Below are 15,086 nucleotides of genomic sequence, written 5' to 3' on the forward strand. Positions count from 1 at the left end.
TTCAATATAAGGGAGAAGCCATAAAATGGTGGGAATATAATAGGTAAAAGTTACCTCTATCTCTTGATCTCAGCTTCCCTTTGTATTCGGGAGTGCTGAGGTAAACGCAAATGTCATTGAAAACGCCGAATGCGGCTCCTCTCGATTTCTTACGAGATAAGTCAAGTTAAGCATTTTTATTTTTATTTTTATGTTTTATTGTATTGAAAATTTCAAATGCCAAACCGTTCAAAAATACCATTCCTCGTTTAGACTCCACCAGACTCCCGGGACCCATCTTTGGGACCCAGCTGTCAGGGGCTGTGCAGATTATATGAAACCTGCATTAGCATTTCCTGTTTGTTAGTGCTCGTGTTACGTACGATCCACTTGAATAATAGCTGTTTTAGTCACTATATTATTACAATACAATGCGTATATTACAATGTAATGTACTAATGTGGATTGCATGCGGTTGCTGACATGTGGATAGCAAAACAAATCTAGCAAAAATAGAAGCATCATTTTCTTCAGTTGGTTTTTTTTTAATATAGATATAAATAGTCATATATTGATATAATTGGAATCCACCAGAGAGGCTCCTATCCTCCTAAAATAATTACAAATATAACAAATGCACTTTGGAATTTACATATTGCAATCTTGAGCTTAAATTATCTCATGACTTGGCCTCTTGTTTTATTACTGAATCATACCTTGGTGATATCGACCGCAAGCAAAGAAGCAAACCCGGCAAAAAAAATGTTTATCGTGGAGAGCAACGTTTTAAGATACAGGAATTAGCTTTAATGATCTCTGACCTCTTCTGGCTGCTAAGATTTGATGCATGTCATAAACGTCTGCTCAAATTATTGGTGCATCCATAGTCAAAATCTTCAATTTAATTTTATTTGTATCTTCTCTCTGAAGGTCAACTTCATAAATGACGCAAGAAAAAGAGAATCCAGCGTATGGGGACTCCTAAATACCCAAACTAAATAAATAACAGTTGACATACCTTCATCTTTATAGGAATAATTAGTAGAGCCAAGTTTTGCAACTCAACAGGATGACATAAGAAGTTTGACCTCAAATTTACCGTGCAACGGAAACATCAGCACTAATCAACATCAAGAGCCCAAAAAGAATGACAGAGAGAAAATTAAGATTTCCCGAGAAGTTTAATTGCAGATTACATAATATTACAGTCATTATGAGGTGGCATTTCGATAATAATGGTTGATAGTTATGGCCATCATTAGCATCATAAGGTGATAATTTACAGTTGCTGTTGTAAAATGGTGGTAATTACCACAGAACAAACAACAACATGGCGCGTTTTCAAATTGCAATTACAATTGCAATTTCAATTTTCCACAAATCAAACAAGCTTTAAGATTTTCAGAGCTCAGGTGCGCAGGGACGCATATTTTGTATGGCATTCCAACAAATTAGAATTGAAAAAGAAAACAAAATCCACTACGCTTATTGCATAAACTGACAAAAGATTAAGAGTTTAACTTAACCCTGAACAGAAAAAATAAGCCTCAGCCTCGATGACCCAACCAAGGATACATGCTGACAACTGCTTCCTAAAATTCTTGCGACCCACAAAAGATACAGAACAGAAAAGAAAGAAAATAGATAAAGAGAAATGCTATCAAACAACTGAAGACATGATCCTTAAATATGTTTCGACCTGTATATATATGTATAAATAGTGCTGCCAGCAGTTTCCGCCTCATGAGACATGCACGAGCTACTGCATGGATGGGCGAGGTGCACGAGGGCGAACTGGAGTCTTCGAGGGGCTTACCCTGGAAACACAGAAAGTATCACAATAAAATCACTTGAGAAACAACTCAATGGAAATAATAATAATCCAACATAAGATGATTATTAAAGAATGTAAAGGTATTCTTTAAAGGTGTCACCTCAACGGCAAGGACCCCAGTACAGCACCGCTACAGTTGAGAGCAGCAATTGCACTCTCTGCCTGCAAGAGGAGATGTGAGTTATGAAGCACATCCTGATGTATTCTGGCACTAAAGACTTCTTCATATCGATGAGATTTTACTATTATAACAAGCCATGCTAAACAGAGTAACTCAATGAGTTGTTCAAAATCAGCTGTACTTCTACCTTTTGTGCTCAAGGTCGTATTTTCTAGTTTTCTATCACTTGCAATCACAAACCACTCTGAAGAACACAAACGTCCCAGACACCCCATAACAAAATGGAGCATCAGTTGAAACTACCTAAAATAATATGATAGTTTCAAACCTTCGCCTCAGTACACACTGGTATGCGGAAGCTCAGTACACACTCGTATTTTCACAGCTTTGAGAAGTGTAAATCTGAGTGTTTGCTCGCTGAGATTTCATCACTCAAAAAGCAACTCTGTAATTATGTGCATGGCGTGCGGTTCTGATTTGAGTTTAATCTTATTCGTCAAAGTAGATACTAGCACTTGACATACAAGAGCAGACAGACATGGCCCGTACTAGCATATATCAAGTGTACACGTAAACCACCTGCACGCTACCATCACCACAACCCTACCCCAACTACAATAACAACAAACTCCATTAACCCTGACTATTTATGATTAGACTACGCTAAGATTTGAAGAAAAATGTGTCACGGCTATCCTGAAGCAAAGTATAGCAAGCTTTTCTTCTCTTGCCTGTTTCCTAAACCCTTTTTTCAAGGCAAATTCCAAACCCTCTTCAATTTGAATCAAAGTCCATTTGCCACCTGAATCCTACATTTATTGGATTCTTGTCCTAGTGCATATCAAGATCTTCTTCATCATTGTTCCTTTTTCCTAGTTGCAACTCAGTATTTGCAAGTCGGTCTGCAATATAGTAAAGCCATACTGGCATGCATGAAACCTAGGTCCTATATCTGTATCTCATATGTAACACACTGACATTCTTCTAACAGGCCATAATGTCTATTGCTTGACCCAACATCATCCAAGTTTATCGACGGATATTTTTTAACATAGTTCTTCAATGTTGTATCTGAACAAAAATTTCCTAACTCAAAAAAGATTGAGGCACAGCATTTATTTATGAAATAAAGCACATGTTAAGCACAGTTAGCATATTTCATTGCAAAATATACCTTATGTAGGAACTTCATATTGGCATGACAAATAGCACATTTTAGTGGGTCACATTATACGGTTAGGTAAAATTTGGATTGGGAATTTGTTATAGAGATTTTAACACTAGGCAGATGTAAATGTAACTCCATTCCAAAATCTCCTAGAGTTACACAGTACATGGTATGTAGCGGGCCATGGAATGAATCAGGTACGCAATTTACCGCTTAGAAAATTTGGATTCAATGGGAGTAGCTTGCTTTGATACGCAAGTTTGGCCAGTAGTACGTTTATAAAAACTTTTGCATGCGCTTACCATTTTCCAAAGTATAGTAGAAAAGTAGAAACTAGAAAGCAAGTTTTGAATTTCAATATTTCCTTGTTATAGAGTTTTTTTTCCTGGTTTTGTTTTCACACAGTTCATGTTAGTATCATGGTTTCACTTCATGCTTTATTAATGAAGTTATTATGTTATAGTAAAGTTGTTAACTCTCGTATATTCTGTTGTGTGCCTCCTTTTACTTGATTGTGCACATTGAATTGCGTCTCGCAAATGTAAAATTAAAAGGACTTTGCGCCCCACATACTTGTAAGCGGTACGTCAATTTTGGGGAACCAATTCATGTATCAAAGGGAATCGGTTTGCAAATGTATTGAGAATTGGTTTGCATGAAACGTTTGATCGTTCTACGGGGTCTACGGAATCACGCAACTATGGTTTCTCCACTTAGAATCTCAAATCTGAACTGGTTTTAGAATCAGAACAAATCATTAGTTTTTTAATCTTAAGGANGAGCTAATTTGGAAATAGTTGGGTGTGAAAACCTCCACTTCAAATTTCAAAGTAGCGCTTTCAAAATTGGAACTCGGAGTCAAACATTGGGCAATTATTCAAATTGCTTTAAATATAAAGAAACCAAGATACAAATATTTTCAATATTTTATACCCATTCATCAAGTGTCCAAATATTTTAGGGTTAATTTCACATAAGCACCTTGAAGTTTGTTTACGCACGGATCTTTCACCTGTTCTCACTCGACCGCCTACCTGTAATTTGCAAAACTGAAGTTCCTTGAGAGAAAACTTCCAAAATTTGTCATTTGTAATTTACAGGAAACATACCCCTCCCCAAATTTGTGTGTGTTTTTCTTGCAAAACTGAAGTTCCTTGAGAGAAAACTTCCAAAATTTGTCATTTGTAATTTACAGGAAACATACCCCTCCCCAAATTTTTGTGTGTTTTTCCATCTCAAGGAAATAATATTTATTTGCAAATTACATGTATGTGGATCCAATGAGAAAAGCCTGAAGTTCAAGGGAGTTTTGTGAGATTCCTCAGAGTTAAGGGGGTTTTGTGAGATTCCTCAGAGTTAAGGGGGTTATGTCAGATAAATAAAGTTCAATGAGGTGGGAAAAAAACCCAAACTTTAGGGGTTTTGTGCAATTAACACAATATTTTATTTTGCATTCATTTTGGTACATCTATTTTGTGACTGCTTTGTTCATTAAAAAAAATAAAATAAAATTGTCTCCCACAATCTAGTTGACACAGGTCACAATTAGCTTTCCAATTTAGTGTTTGAGAATACTCCCATTTCAAACTTTGACACACATTCCGAATTAAAAATCTAAACCAGTCAATATGAATTAATATCTAAACCATATACTTAGAAAACAAGCACTGTGTATATGCTACAACCATTTGCAGGTGTCCGCAAAATGCAAGTATTTGCCTCCCACTTAACCACTGCAACCAAAATTTCAGCTAAAAATTGTGGGTTCATGTAGATACTCTCAACATTACCAAAAATAAAATAAAAAAAATTGTCTAAAGCAAGATAATACAGCTAGATGTCAATAATTATAGGCAAGAGGTAGAAATACCAACCCTTGCAAACTCAACAAAGGATATGCGAGTGGAGTGATGATAATCTCCAAGCATTCTCATGCGGTAGACCTGGTGTACAAAATAAGGCGTATAATAGATTTGTGCAGGACAGAGTAGTTGTTTAGTTTTAAAAATAGGCAAAAGAGCTATTAAACAATAGTATCAGAAAACTAACCGGTCCACATATTGATTCAAAAAACAGTTTCACATCAGCTTGTGTGACCTGCACCAAACAATGTTTAAAAGCTTGTGGATTTTACACTGTCCACCCTACAGAATTTCAGAGTACTAAGTATTTAAAATTTTTACCTTCTTATCAATATTTGTACAATAGATAGTCCGTGAACACATTTCACGTTCATCCTCAGACTGAAGCAAGGGTAAGAATTCGCCTCATTAGAAAACAATAATACATGCAATGACAAATGTAATGCATATACAACATGCTTGTTTATGTTATTGAGTAATTCTAGCTACATAATACCCAGATGAAGGACTTCCAAAATTTCTTACCCTCGGCAGAAATTTTGGGTCAACAGGCGCAATCGCAGTCTTTGAAGGAAGCACTTTTACAGGATAAAACCCAAGCATTGTTCCTGACAGGCTTAGAGCTGCCTTTGCACCTTCTGCAATTGTATAACTCGTGATACTGAATACAGTACCAACAAAACACAAATGGACCAGTAATACATGAAATATAAATAGAGAGATAGTTGCAGAAAGGTACCCTCATCAGTGAACTCAATAAAAGCAAAACGAAGAACAGAGTTTGGATCACCACATACACGACAGTCTACAACCTGCAGTCCATATACAGAGCATAAGGAAGTTGTTCCATCAGAAATCAAATAAAACCAAGATGAAAGAGAATAGATTAAACAGTAATTCACCTGTCCACAGTTTATGAAAAGGGCTGCTAGCTCTTCTTCAGTGACCTGACAAAGCAATAGATAAGTTGATTGGTAACATCAAAATTTATAGAGAGAACATTCTCTCCAATTTAATATCAGATACCAACAGCTGAAGAACAACACAAATAAAAGTCCATTTGCCAAAAGAAAAATGTTATAATAAGTCAAATAAATAAACAGTGACAAGCTGCTCTTCTTTAGGGCCTCCATACCATTCTATCATAAACTGGTGCCACCAATCCATTCTGCTGAAAGCAGAAATCACATATCTAAAGTTGGATAAGAAGAGAGAAAAAGTATAATGAAACTATGAGTTTTAAATCTTTTGATCAATATGTCAATCAACTTTTAAATCACGATAATGTCCACTGTGAGACCCCAACTTTAGTCCCACATCGGGAATTTAGGGTGAAATTGTGTGGCTTAAATAGGTAAGCCCAAGACTCAAGTGTAACACCGGCTAGTCGATTTTGGCAGTGGATTGAGCCAAATAACACGTTACACTGGGTGGGTCTCACGGCCTGCACGCACCAACAGGCCCGCGGGCCCGAGGCGTGACATCCACAATATCATAGTCATCCAAAAGGAGTACCAGACCATTGAGAGCCTTATGGTTCTGTTGAGAGAGGTCTTGCTAACAACTCAAGATATCCAGCACTCAAATTGTCCAGTGCAACTTGTGGATAATCATAACCCTATGTTGCATGGGTATAGAAATTGGGGATGGATATGACACAATATCCAGACACATGAAAAACTCTAACAAGTACACGACACAGATGTATCATGTTCAGTTTATGCATCTGAAATCTGTTTCCTGACATGTGTCCAAAACGTGCTTGACACGTGTTTTGACACATGGTCGACACGATAAGCATCATTTTTTAAAGTGTTTATGCTACTAGAATACCTCTGAACTGATTTCCAACTGAATCATTACAAGGGCAAAACAGTAGGATTGATGATATAGGTAAATTGATAAAAGTGTAAAAGCAGGAAGCTGGCTCAAGCATGAATACAGTCATTAACAAAGCTAAGCTCCATGCTAGTATGATAAGCTCCGCAGAAGCATGTGATTTGCATTTTATGCTGCATGCTGAGCATCAAAACCAACTTAATTAACAGCTACTTACACTAATGTGATATTTTCATCTTGCAGGTAGCAGCTGTGACTAGACAAGCTAAGTCAGTGAAGATGATATCATCCAGTTTTAAAATCAATTCAAGTAAAACTGTATGTCATGTTTAATAGGAATGAGGAACTTTTCCTAGCAGATCACAGCATTGCAAATATGAAACACAATGACTGGCCTTAGGGAGTTTCTGTGGGAAGTGACTTTACCCTACTATATTTTCAAGTATGAAATCTCAATTATTTTGTTTATTCAGATACTTGGTAATTTGGATCCATAGGAAGCTATGATGATTAAAACACATTGTATCAAGTATTTATGTACCACCTAGAAATCCTAATTATGACCCTGGCTGACATGTCATTCAACCATCAATGATATCAAGCACTGAATTTCCTCATTCCCTCATTCACTGGATGATGTCCCAATCTCCGACGACTGCGCCTCCCATTTCCTATAATGGTGACCACGTCTCTGATGATGGCATCTCTAATCCCGATAGTCGAGACTCTGGTCAAACGGTGGTAACCGAGCCCATAGTGATGATCCTAATCCTTATGTTAATTACCCATTTCCAGTTGTATATCTATGATCCCAGTTCTGAGAGTGTTTACACTTCACAACAATTCTGTCAGCGGGTTCACAACACGGCAAGGCAACATGGATGAAGACAACAGTATTCAAGTAGTTATATTGCTCTTTTTACTGTAAAAGCCTAAATGCAATTGATAGACAAATATCAAAATTATTTGATGCATTTTCTTGTTTTCTTCAGGTTGGAATGAGTTCTAGATGAGTCACTGAGGTTTGTATGCTGGTTAGGAAAACATTACCAGCATTAAAAGTTATTTATAAAATAACAAAATAATATTCTAACACCAATAATATCAAAATGCTTGTGATTGCAGTAACCATGACAGCCTTCATGTGTATTCCCATTTCCATACTGAATTTCAGCTTTTCAAAACTAAAATTTAGGATAGCATGCCTTAAAAAAGTTATGCATTGACCAATTAATGAATGTCAGCAACTAATAAGGCTGGACTATTACCTTTTTTCTGGACTGTTCAGGTTAAGGTTTGTAAAAATAGTGCTCCCTAAAGGACTTTCTGATGCTCTCTTGATAAGCTTATCAATGGTCTCAAATAAAGACTTGGGACATTTGGTCTCAGAAGGCATCCTGCTGTCACTTTTTGTAAATAAGAGATCAAGTCTTACCACAACAGAGCCGTCACTGACACAGGAGCAACATGGCATCTCCAAAGAGATTCTTGATCGAGGTGCCAGCTTAAGGCTGAAAGTGCAGAAAGGAAAAACCCTTTTTCACCCTCCCTTCCTCCTTGTTTGAGGTTCCAGCTGAAGGCTTAAAGTGCAGATAGGGGGAAAAAACGAATTTTCTCCTTCCCAAGCAAAGGAGCCAAGAGGAAGAGTTAAAAATTATAAGTTATAGTTCTAAAAGTTCAAGTCATAGCCTAAGCATTTGAAGATCGTTTCCTTTACACTTTATGTGCCAAAAGTGCATCACCCTCATAAGTTACCGTCGTCACAACTCAACCTTTACAGGATTATAGCTTCATATTGATACTTCAGGACCCATGATTTAGGCAAATTACCTTTTATTAGTCTTCATCCCCATGCTACGCTCGTCAATCTCCACTGTACACATCATTACCACTCAAATTTCAATGTTCATGATCCGACAACCGATAAGCCGACTGTAGCTACTCAGATGGCACTCACCACAATCAGTGGCAGTCTGAGTGGCAGTCTGGCAGATCTAGGAATTCTGGAAAGTGGTGTCCACGTAATTAATAATTAAAAAGCTTTAAAACTGATCTCCAACGAATTTTATTAGTTAAAAAAAACTGCATGTTCGCATTGTTAGTAATACTACCAGAAACATTGTACATGTAACTGATGATCCCATAGGGTGATGGAAACTTATCATGATGGTATGGTTACATCGGCAGCATGTTATATGCACTAGAGCTTTGAAAAATCTCAACTTAACCAATAAGGCACACAAGGAAACCCTTGGAGGAAGTGATGTCAGATGACACCACTTCCTCCGAATGTGGATCCGCCCCTGACCACAATCACCAAGAATTGCACTATAATATAATAATATAAAACATATCTACAAAAAAGGATTGCATAATTCATAGTCACTATTCTTTACCTTTTTCTCTGAAAATTCATAAATTATTACCTCTTAAACATACTTTCTCACCAAAGGATATGAGATATCGCCGTTCATACCATCGACCAATTTTTGCAACATTATCATGATTTATAGATTTTACTTTATCTGAAATAAAATTCCATGTACCTCTCAAACACTCTAGTCTATTCAACTGCAACATTTTATCAAAAAGGCTATTCTCGATACCCCTACCTTCACTAATCTTGATAATAGCAAATGCAAAAATGATTCCTTTGATCCGCCTATGTTCTTGTTCCATTATTTCAAAATGAGTTCTTCGGTGGGCCAATGTGAGCTTGTACAATATCTCAAACCTCTTTCCATAGGATTTATTATCGAACCTTCCTAGGTAAGTATTCATTATTTAAAGCAAAAAAGTTCAAACAATGTTACTCAACCTTTCGAGTTGGAGATCTTAAAACTATCAATCAAACATTGACTTTAAAATAAGATCCAGGTAGACATGGAATATTGATCTTAAAATAAAGATCCAGGTAGACAAGGATAAATTTACAATTCTGCATTTTCATTTAAAGCTCTATGGAGCCCCTTTTTTGAAAAAAAAAAAGGATGGGAATCCAAAGACTAAACTCCCAGTACGAGCCAACAGTCGTAAAACAACTCCTTATTGTCAGTCCCTACATTTTCATATAAAGATCCTAGAAACAACTTCCTCTTCTTCTAAGGATGTGAATCCAAACTTATTCCAAGCTAACTATATGGCAAACTTCTATCATCAATCACTTAATGTTGCATTATGGGATGGTAGTCTCTCCAAAATGTGTCAAGTATAAGTGTATAACTATAAGCAATTGAGTTCGCTATAGTTTGCCAAAAGACTGTAATTTGTTAACTGCAAATAATCTAACATTAAACCAAAATCAACCTTATTGATGCTAATTCCATTCAAGTCAAATATACAACACCACTTTTTCGGCATAAATTATGTATCAAAAGAAGCGAGTCTTGATTTTTGGGTCAACCTTTCAGCCCACCACTCTTGACACCTTAAAACTACCCAAAAGCAGTATTGCCAATCTAATTAAATTATGGACTTCACTTTATAATTAAAACCAATTATGATTCATGAAAGACTTTCTAATTATAATTTTAAGAAGTCATAATTGAAGAAAATTGTTTAATTAATTTCTAATTTGATTGAAAACTATAGACTCGTGGCCAAAGTGGCGGAAGCACAACAAAAATGACTCAAATTGTGAGCTTTTTCAATCACGTAACTTAATTAGCAATAATTACGTGAGCTTTTTCAATCACGTAACTTAATTAGCAATAATTACCAGTTGATCAATGTCGGACACATAGATTGTCCTCCTAATCACTTCTTCTCGCTGCGCCATATTCGTCCGATTGTTTATTCGCCGCTTCGCCTGGCCATAACCATTCCTTCTCTGAATCAAAGCAAAGATCCTATTTCAAAACCACAATTTTCCACCAAATTCCCATGAAACAAACAAAATAAATCCACAAAAAAAAAATGAACAAAAAATTCTACCCGCCTACCGCCGATCCTACCGATCCCACCATTGGGGAACCCATTCTGCATCACAAAGCCATTCGGGTAAGATCCGCCGCCGTTGGAGACCAGCGACGGCGGCACGAACTCCTCCGCCATGGGATTGAGCTTCGAGAGCAGCTCCTGCAGCTTTTTCACCTCTCGCTTGACCTCCTCTTCGCTTATCAAGTTCCTCTTCTCGTCGATCCCGCCGTTGGGTCGATCATCGGCCGCCGCCGGCGATCCCTGATCTGTGGATCCCACGTTGATCCCTAGATCGGATCCATCTGTGTTTTCGATGACGGCCATGGCGATCCGATCAATCGTTAGTTGCGATCAATGAAGTGGTTTGATTGTCTCGATCAAAAGAGGATTAAAGAACAAATAATGAAATAGATAGAGAGAAAGAGAGCTGGTCTTATTATATTATTATTTTTCGTAGTATTTTCTCTCTTTTTTTTCCCCGTGTTTCTGGTGTGAGTAAGTAAGGAAGAAGAAGAAAAAGACGGGGGAATGCGGAGATGGGCACGGACCCGTTTGGACCGACCGGATCCGGTCCAATGGACCGCCTTGATTGACACGGCACTGTCATTGATCGTGCGCAGGGCACGGATTGTTGCGTACGTGGATTGATCTCGGAGGACGTAGAAATCCCGCAGATCCACTGAAATTGAGGCATTTTTCGATATATAGTAGTTTGCATATTAGTCCCTCAAATCTTTACATTATCTTAGTCCGTCAATCTTCATTATGTGTTGACATAAGTTCTTTTATTAGGGTCAAGGTTAAAGACAATAAACCATGTGTTATAACATCAATTAACCTAATTATTAATTCTCCTCTTGGAGATGACATGTGCCACGTGTCAACATTAATCAATCATGCTAGCTCACCTTGTTAAGGGCGACTCAAGTAGACTGGACACTCGACCCCAGCTGAGCCAGGCTGAGTTGAGACCAGCTCCCACTCGACCTCATCAATCGAGTTGACCACCCTCATTCACTCAGAACTAGGTCGACATCTTGTGAGGCTGACTAGAGAGGCGATACATGTGGTCCCTTTCGCAGAACCGAGTCAAGAGACGGTTCGACCTCGAACTTCTCAGTGACAACTGTCTATCCTCATCATTGCGGGTACCATGAGTCTCCGTGACTCAACACCCCCTCATACCTCCTCAATCTCCACCACATCCAATCAAGGATGACTTATCGCATCTAGGCCGACATGATCAGAGCCAGATGGCTCGATCCACTCATGCGGCCGACTCCATAGGCCGACAATTAATGTGACCGACTCAAGAGGTGATACATGTTGGCCTATTCTCTAGGTCAAACCCTTTGAGATTTTACACTTGGCCCCCTATATCAGCCGACAACTTGCGTAACCGACTAACAAGGCGATGCTTATCATCCCTCAGCCTGACAACTAGAGAAACGGTGTATCCTCAAATCCTTCGCCAACAACCGGTCACCATCACATTAAATTCATGGTCAAAGTCATCACGGCTCTAGCCCAATTTATTTATGACTCATCAGATCCCGTCGGCACCAAGCAGTTGTCGTTGTTTTGCATTAACCACATTGATGACCATCTTCACTAGCGGTCGACACTTATTATCACAAGGGTAACTCATGCCACCTACAACCGACGCCTATCAGCTGTTTGCCGATTCAGATGTCTGTCTAGACTCGACTACAGTTACATATTTAACCCTCTCAGGTGGGTATATATGGGCTCATTACCTACTACTGTGGGGAGGGGGGACGGGGACTGGGGGAAACCCCCAGGGGGGCACAGGTATGCAACTTCCGCATGCTTAGAACTATTTTAGTTCATTGGTATCTTCTCCACTCAAGCTCAAATACTGACTTGACAGTTAGAGGAACCACCTGAGAACCCAACTTCAGTCCTCTAATGAGTGTTATTGTGCATCTCTCTTACGCAAACAGGAGACCGGTCTTCAAGAGAAATGAGGAAACCTACGTCACAAGATCCCTTACTAAAACTCGAGATTACCCGCTAATCTCACTGTTGGATCTCAGGACATCAACACCATCGTTGGGTTAACCCTAACCATGGATAGCTAGTTACAAGAATAACCTCTCTCTCTCTGTGTGACCCCTTTCTTCCTCTCTCTCTCTCTCTCTCTCTCTCTCTCTCTCTTTTTGTTAGTGTGTGACTCCTTTCTTCCTCCTCTTATTATCATTATTCTCCAAACTCTTCATGTTCTCCTCTAAATTATAATTCAGTCCAAACCCATCAAAAGCTCCTATCATTAGCTCCTGTTCCTTCTCATTCCCCTCCCTAATCATAGTGAGTTGAGCTTCAATCAAATGATTAGCCTCAAGGGGCGTCAAAATCTTTGACTCATTAACAAATTGAGGGGAGAAGAAGAAAGGAAAACGGGTCTTAGTTGTTCTAAACTGGTATAATTTTTGGGGTAGATGTATGGGTTTCGGTTTGTTAAGCGAGGGTTAAAAAAAGTCAATTTATGGATGGAAATTAAACATAACGGAATATTTCCCTCATTTATTCCCTAACTAACCATTGGACTTATCCACGCAATATGATGATTTCAGGGACTACCATCAAAATATAAAGATTTGAGAGACTAAGATCAAATTAATAAAGGTTTAGGACTAATATTTAAAAACCACGTTGTTAAATCATAATATTTAGGTGTTTCTATGTTAGTCCCTTACACACCTTTGATATTATGAAACTAGTCCCTCAAACCTCTAAAATTGTTATTGGAGTCTTCAATTCTTATCATATTATATTATTATTATGACTTGCTCTTGATTGTAGACACTAATGTGAAAGAAGAAATATGAATTGGGGAACCTAGTAACAATATTCAATGATTTAGGCAACTAATTTTGAGGCAATTTTAGGGATTGTGGGATCTAAAAGCAATTTCAATATATGAGGGACTGATCGCAAACATTAAATATTTAAGGAACCTATATATATCCGAAAACCCAAATCTTAATCGGACGATAATTTATATAGAATGAAAAATAATGAAAATATAAGTGACATGTAAGAATACATCAAAAGTGATTAAATATTTTTTCAAGATAAACTCTAAAATATAGCTCTCCAGTGTTTCATTAAAAAGGAAATCTTAAAGAAACAACTCCAAATATAGAGAGAGACAAGTATAAATATGAGAACTCTCATCAAACCTGACCCCTCAAACAAAAAGAAGAAAAAGAAAAGGAAACCTAATATCTCAATTCACAAGCGGTGATAGCAAGAAGCAAAAAATATAATTAAATATCATTGGGGCAATTAATAATTATAATCCAATAAGTCGCATGGTGGTAGATAATTAAAATCTTGAAGTGTAGCGGTAATCACTTACGCAGAATCTTCAATCATATCCACGCTGAAAACGGCACTTTACTGGTACTTTTTTTTGGTTAATCTTTTGACTTTATTAGCAATTATTTTTTTAGGGTCTGAACCACAAAGTTGTTGGGATTTTGTCTTTGATTCTTTGTGTAACTTCATGGGAATTAGATAGGGTTAGAGTTCTATCATGATTAGGAGTTTGGGTTCTATCATGATTAGGAGTTTGAGTTCTATCATGATTAGGAGTTTGAGTTCTATCATGATTAGGAGTTTGGGTTTTATCATGATTAGGAGTTTGAATCCTATTCTAATTAGGAAGTTAGGCTAGAGATAGGGTTTTGGTTTCCCTATATATTCTTCTATTGGTAGAGGAAAAACCATAAAGAAAAAATAGAGATGTAATAGATGAGAGAGAGAGAGAGTTTCGTAGTCTTTATCCGTGCAAAAGATTACAAGGAGTGGGCTTTAGAAAGAATATGAGAGTTGATTATATATGTGAGGTTGAGAGATTAAAAGACGAGAGTTGAGTGGTTCCTCTTGTAGTTCTCCCTGATACATAGTGCATTTCTCGTATTATTGCCCCGTGGACGTAGGTCGAAGTTGGTCGACCGAACCACGTAAATCTCGGTGTTCTTTTTCTTGATTGCAGTTGTTCTATCTTATTGATTAGTGTTGGCTTCCGAGTTGCGTATATCGTGGTAGGTGGGGAGACTGAAATTCCCCAACAAGTGGTATCAGAGCGATGATGATGGATTCGGGAGCGAGTTCACAAGATAGAAGACGATGTCGTGCAAGATTGAAAATCGCTGTTACAAGAATCAAGATGAAAAAAAGGGAAAGGTTACTGTAGCAGAACACTGTAGCGCGGCGGGCACTGTTCACATGGCGATCCGACGGTCCTGATTGATTTGTTAGCCGATTGAGGATTTGGAGGCGGATTTTGGTGATCCAGGAGTCGTTCCTAGGTATTTCGACGTGCTGAGTTCGTTTTTG

At 37.8% G+C, this 15,086-nt stretch overlaps 1 protein-coding gene across 2 annotated transcripts; it reads right to left on the minus strand.

Annotated features, from left to right (window-relative positions):
- Positions 1,437 to 11,220, minus strand: LOC109837074 (polyadenylate-binding protein-interacting protein 11-like). Of its 2 annotated transcripts, none has more exons than XM_020405160.1 (10): positions 10,737 to 11,220; positions 10,522 to 10,632; positions 5,867 to 5,911; positions 5,704 to 5,776; positions 5,490 to 5,602; positions 5,286 to 5,345; positions 5,152 to 5,199; positions 4,977 to 5,045; positions 1,914 to 1,975; positions 1,437 to 1,796 (listed from the first exon to the last, which is right to left on the minus strand). In XM_020405160.1, exons 1-10 carry the CDS (start codon positions 11,043 to 11,045, stop codon positions 1,739 to 1,741), a joined length of 948 nt encoding a protein of 315 aa, XP_020260749.1. In that variant the 5' UTR covers positions 11,046 to 11,220; the 3' UTR covers positions 1,437 to 1,738. The 2 variants fall into 2 exon arrangements, with proteins under 2 accessions (XP_020260749.1, XP_020260750.1); XM_020405161.1 differs by having other exon boundaries at positions 10,745 to 10,856.

Source organism: Asparagus officinalis, chromosome 4 (genome assembly GCF_001876935.1).
Source record: "Asparagus officinalis chromosome 4, Aspof.V1, whole genome shotgun sequence".
Classification (NCBI taxonomy): Eukaryota; Viridiplantae; Streptophyta; class Magnoliopsida; order Asparagales; family Asparagaceae; genus Asparagus; species Asparagus officinalis.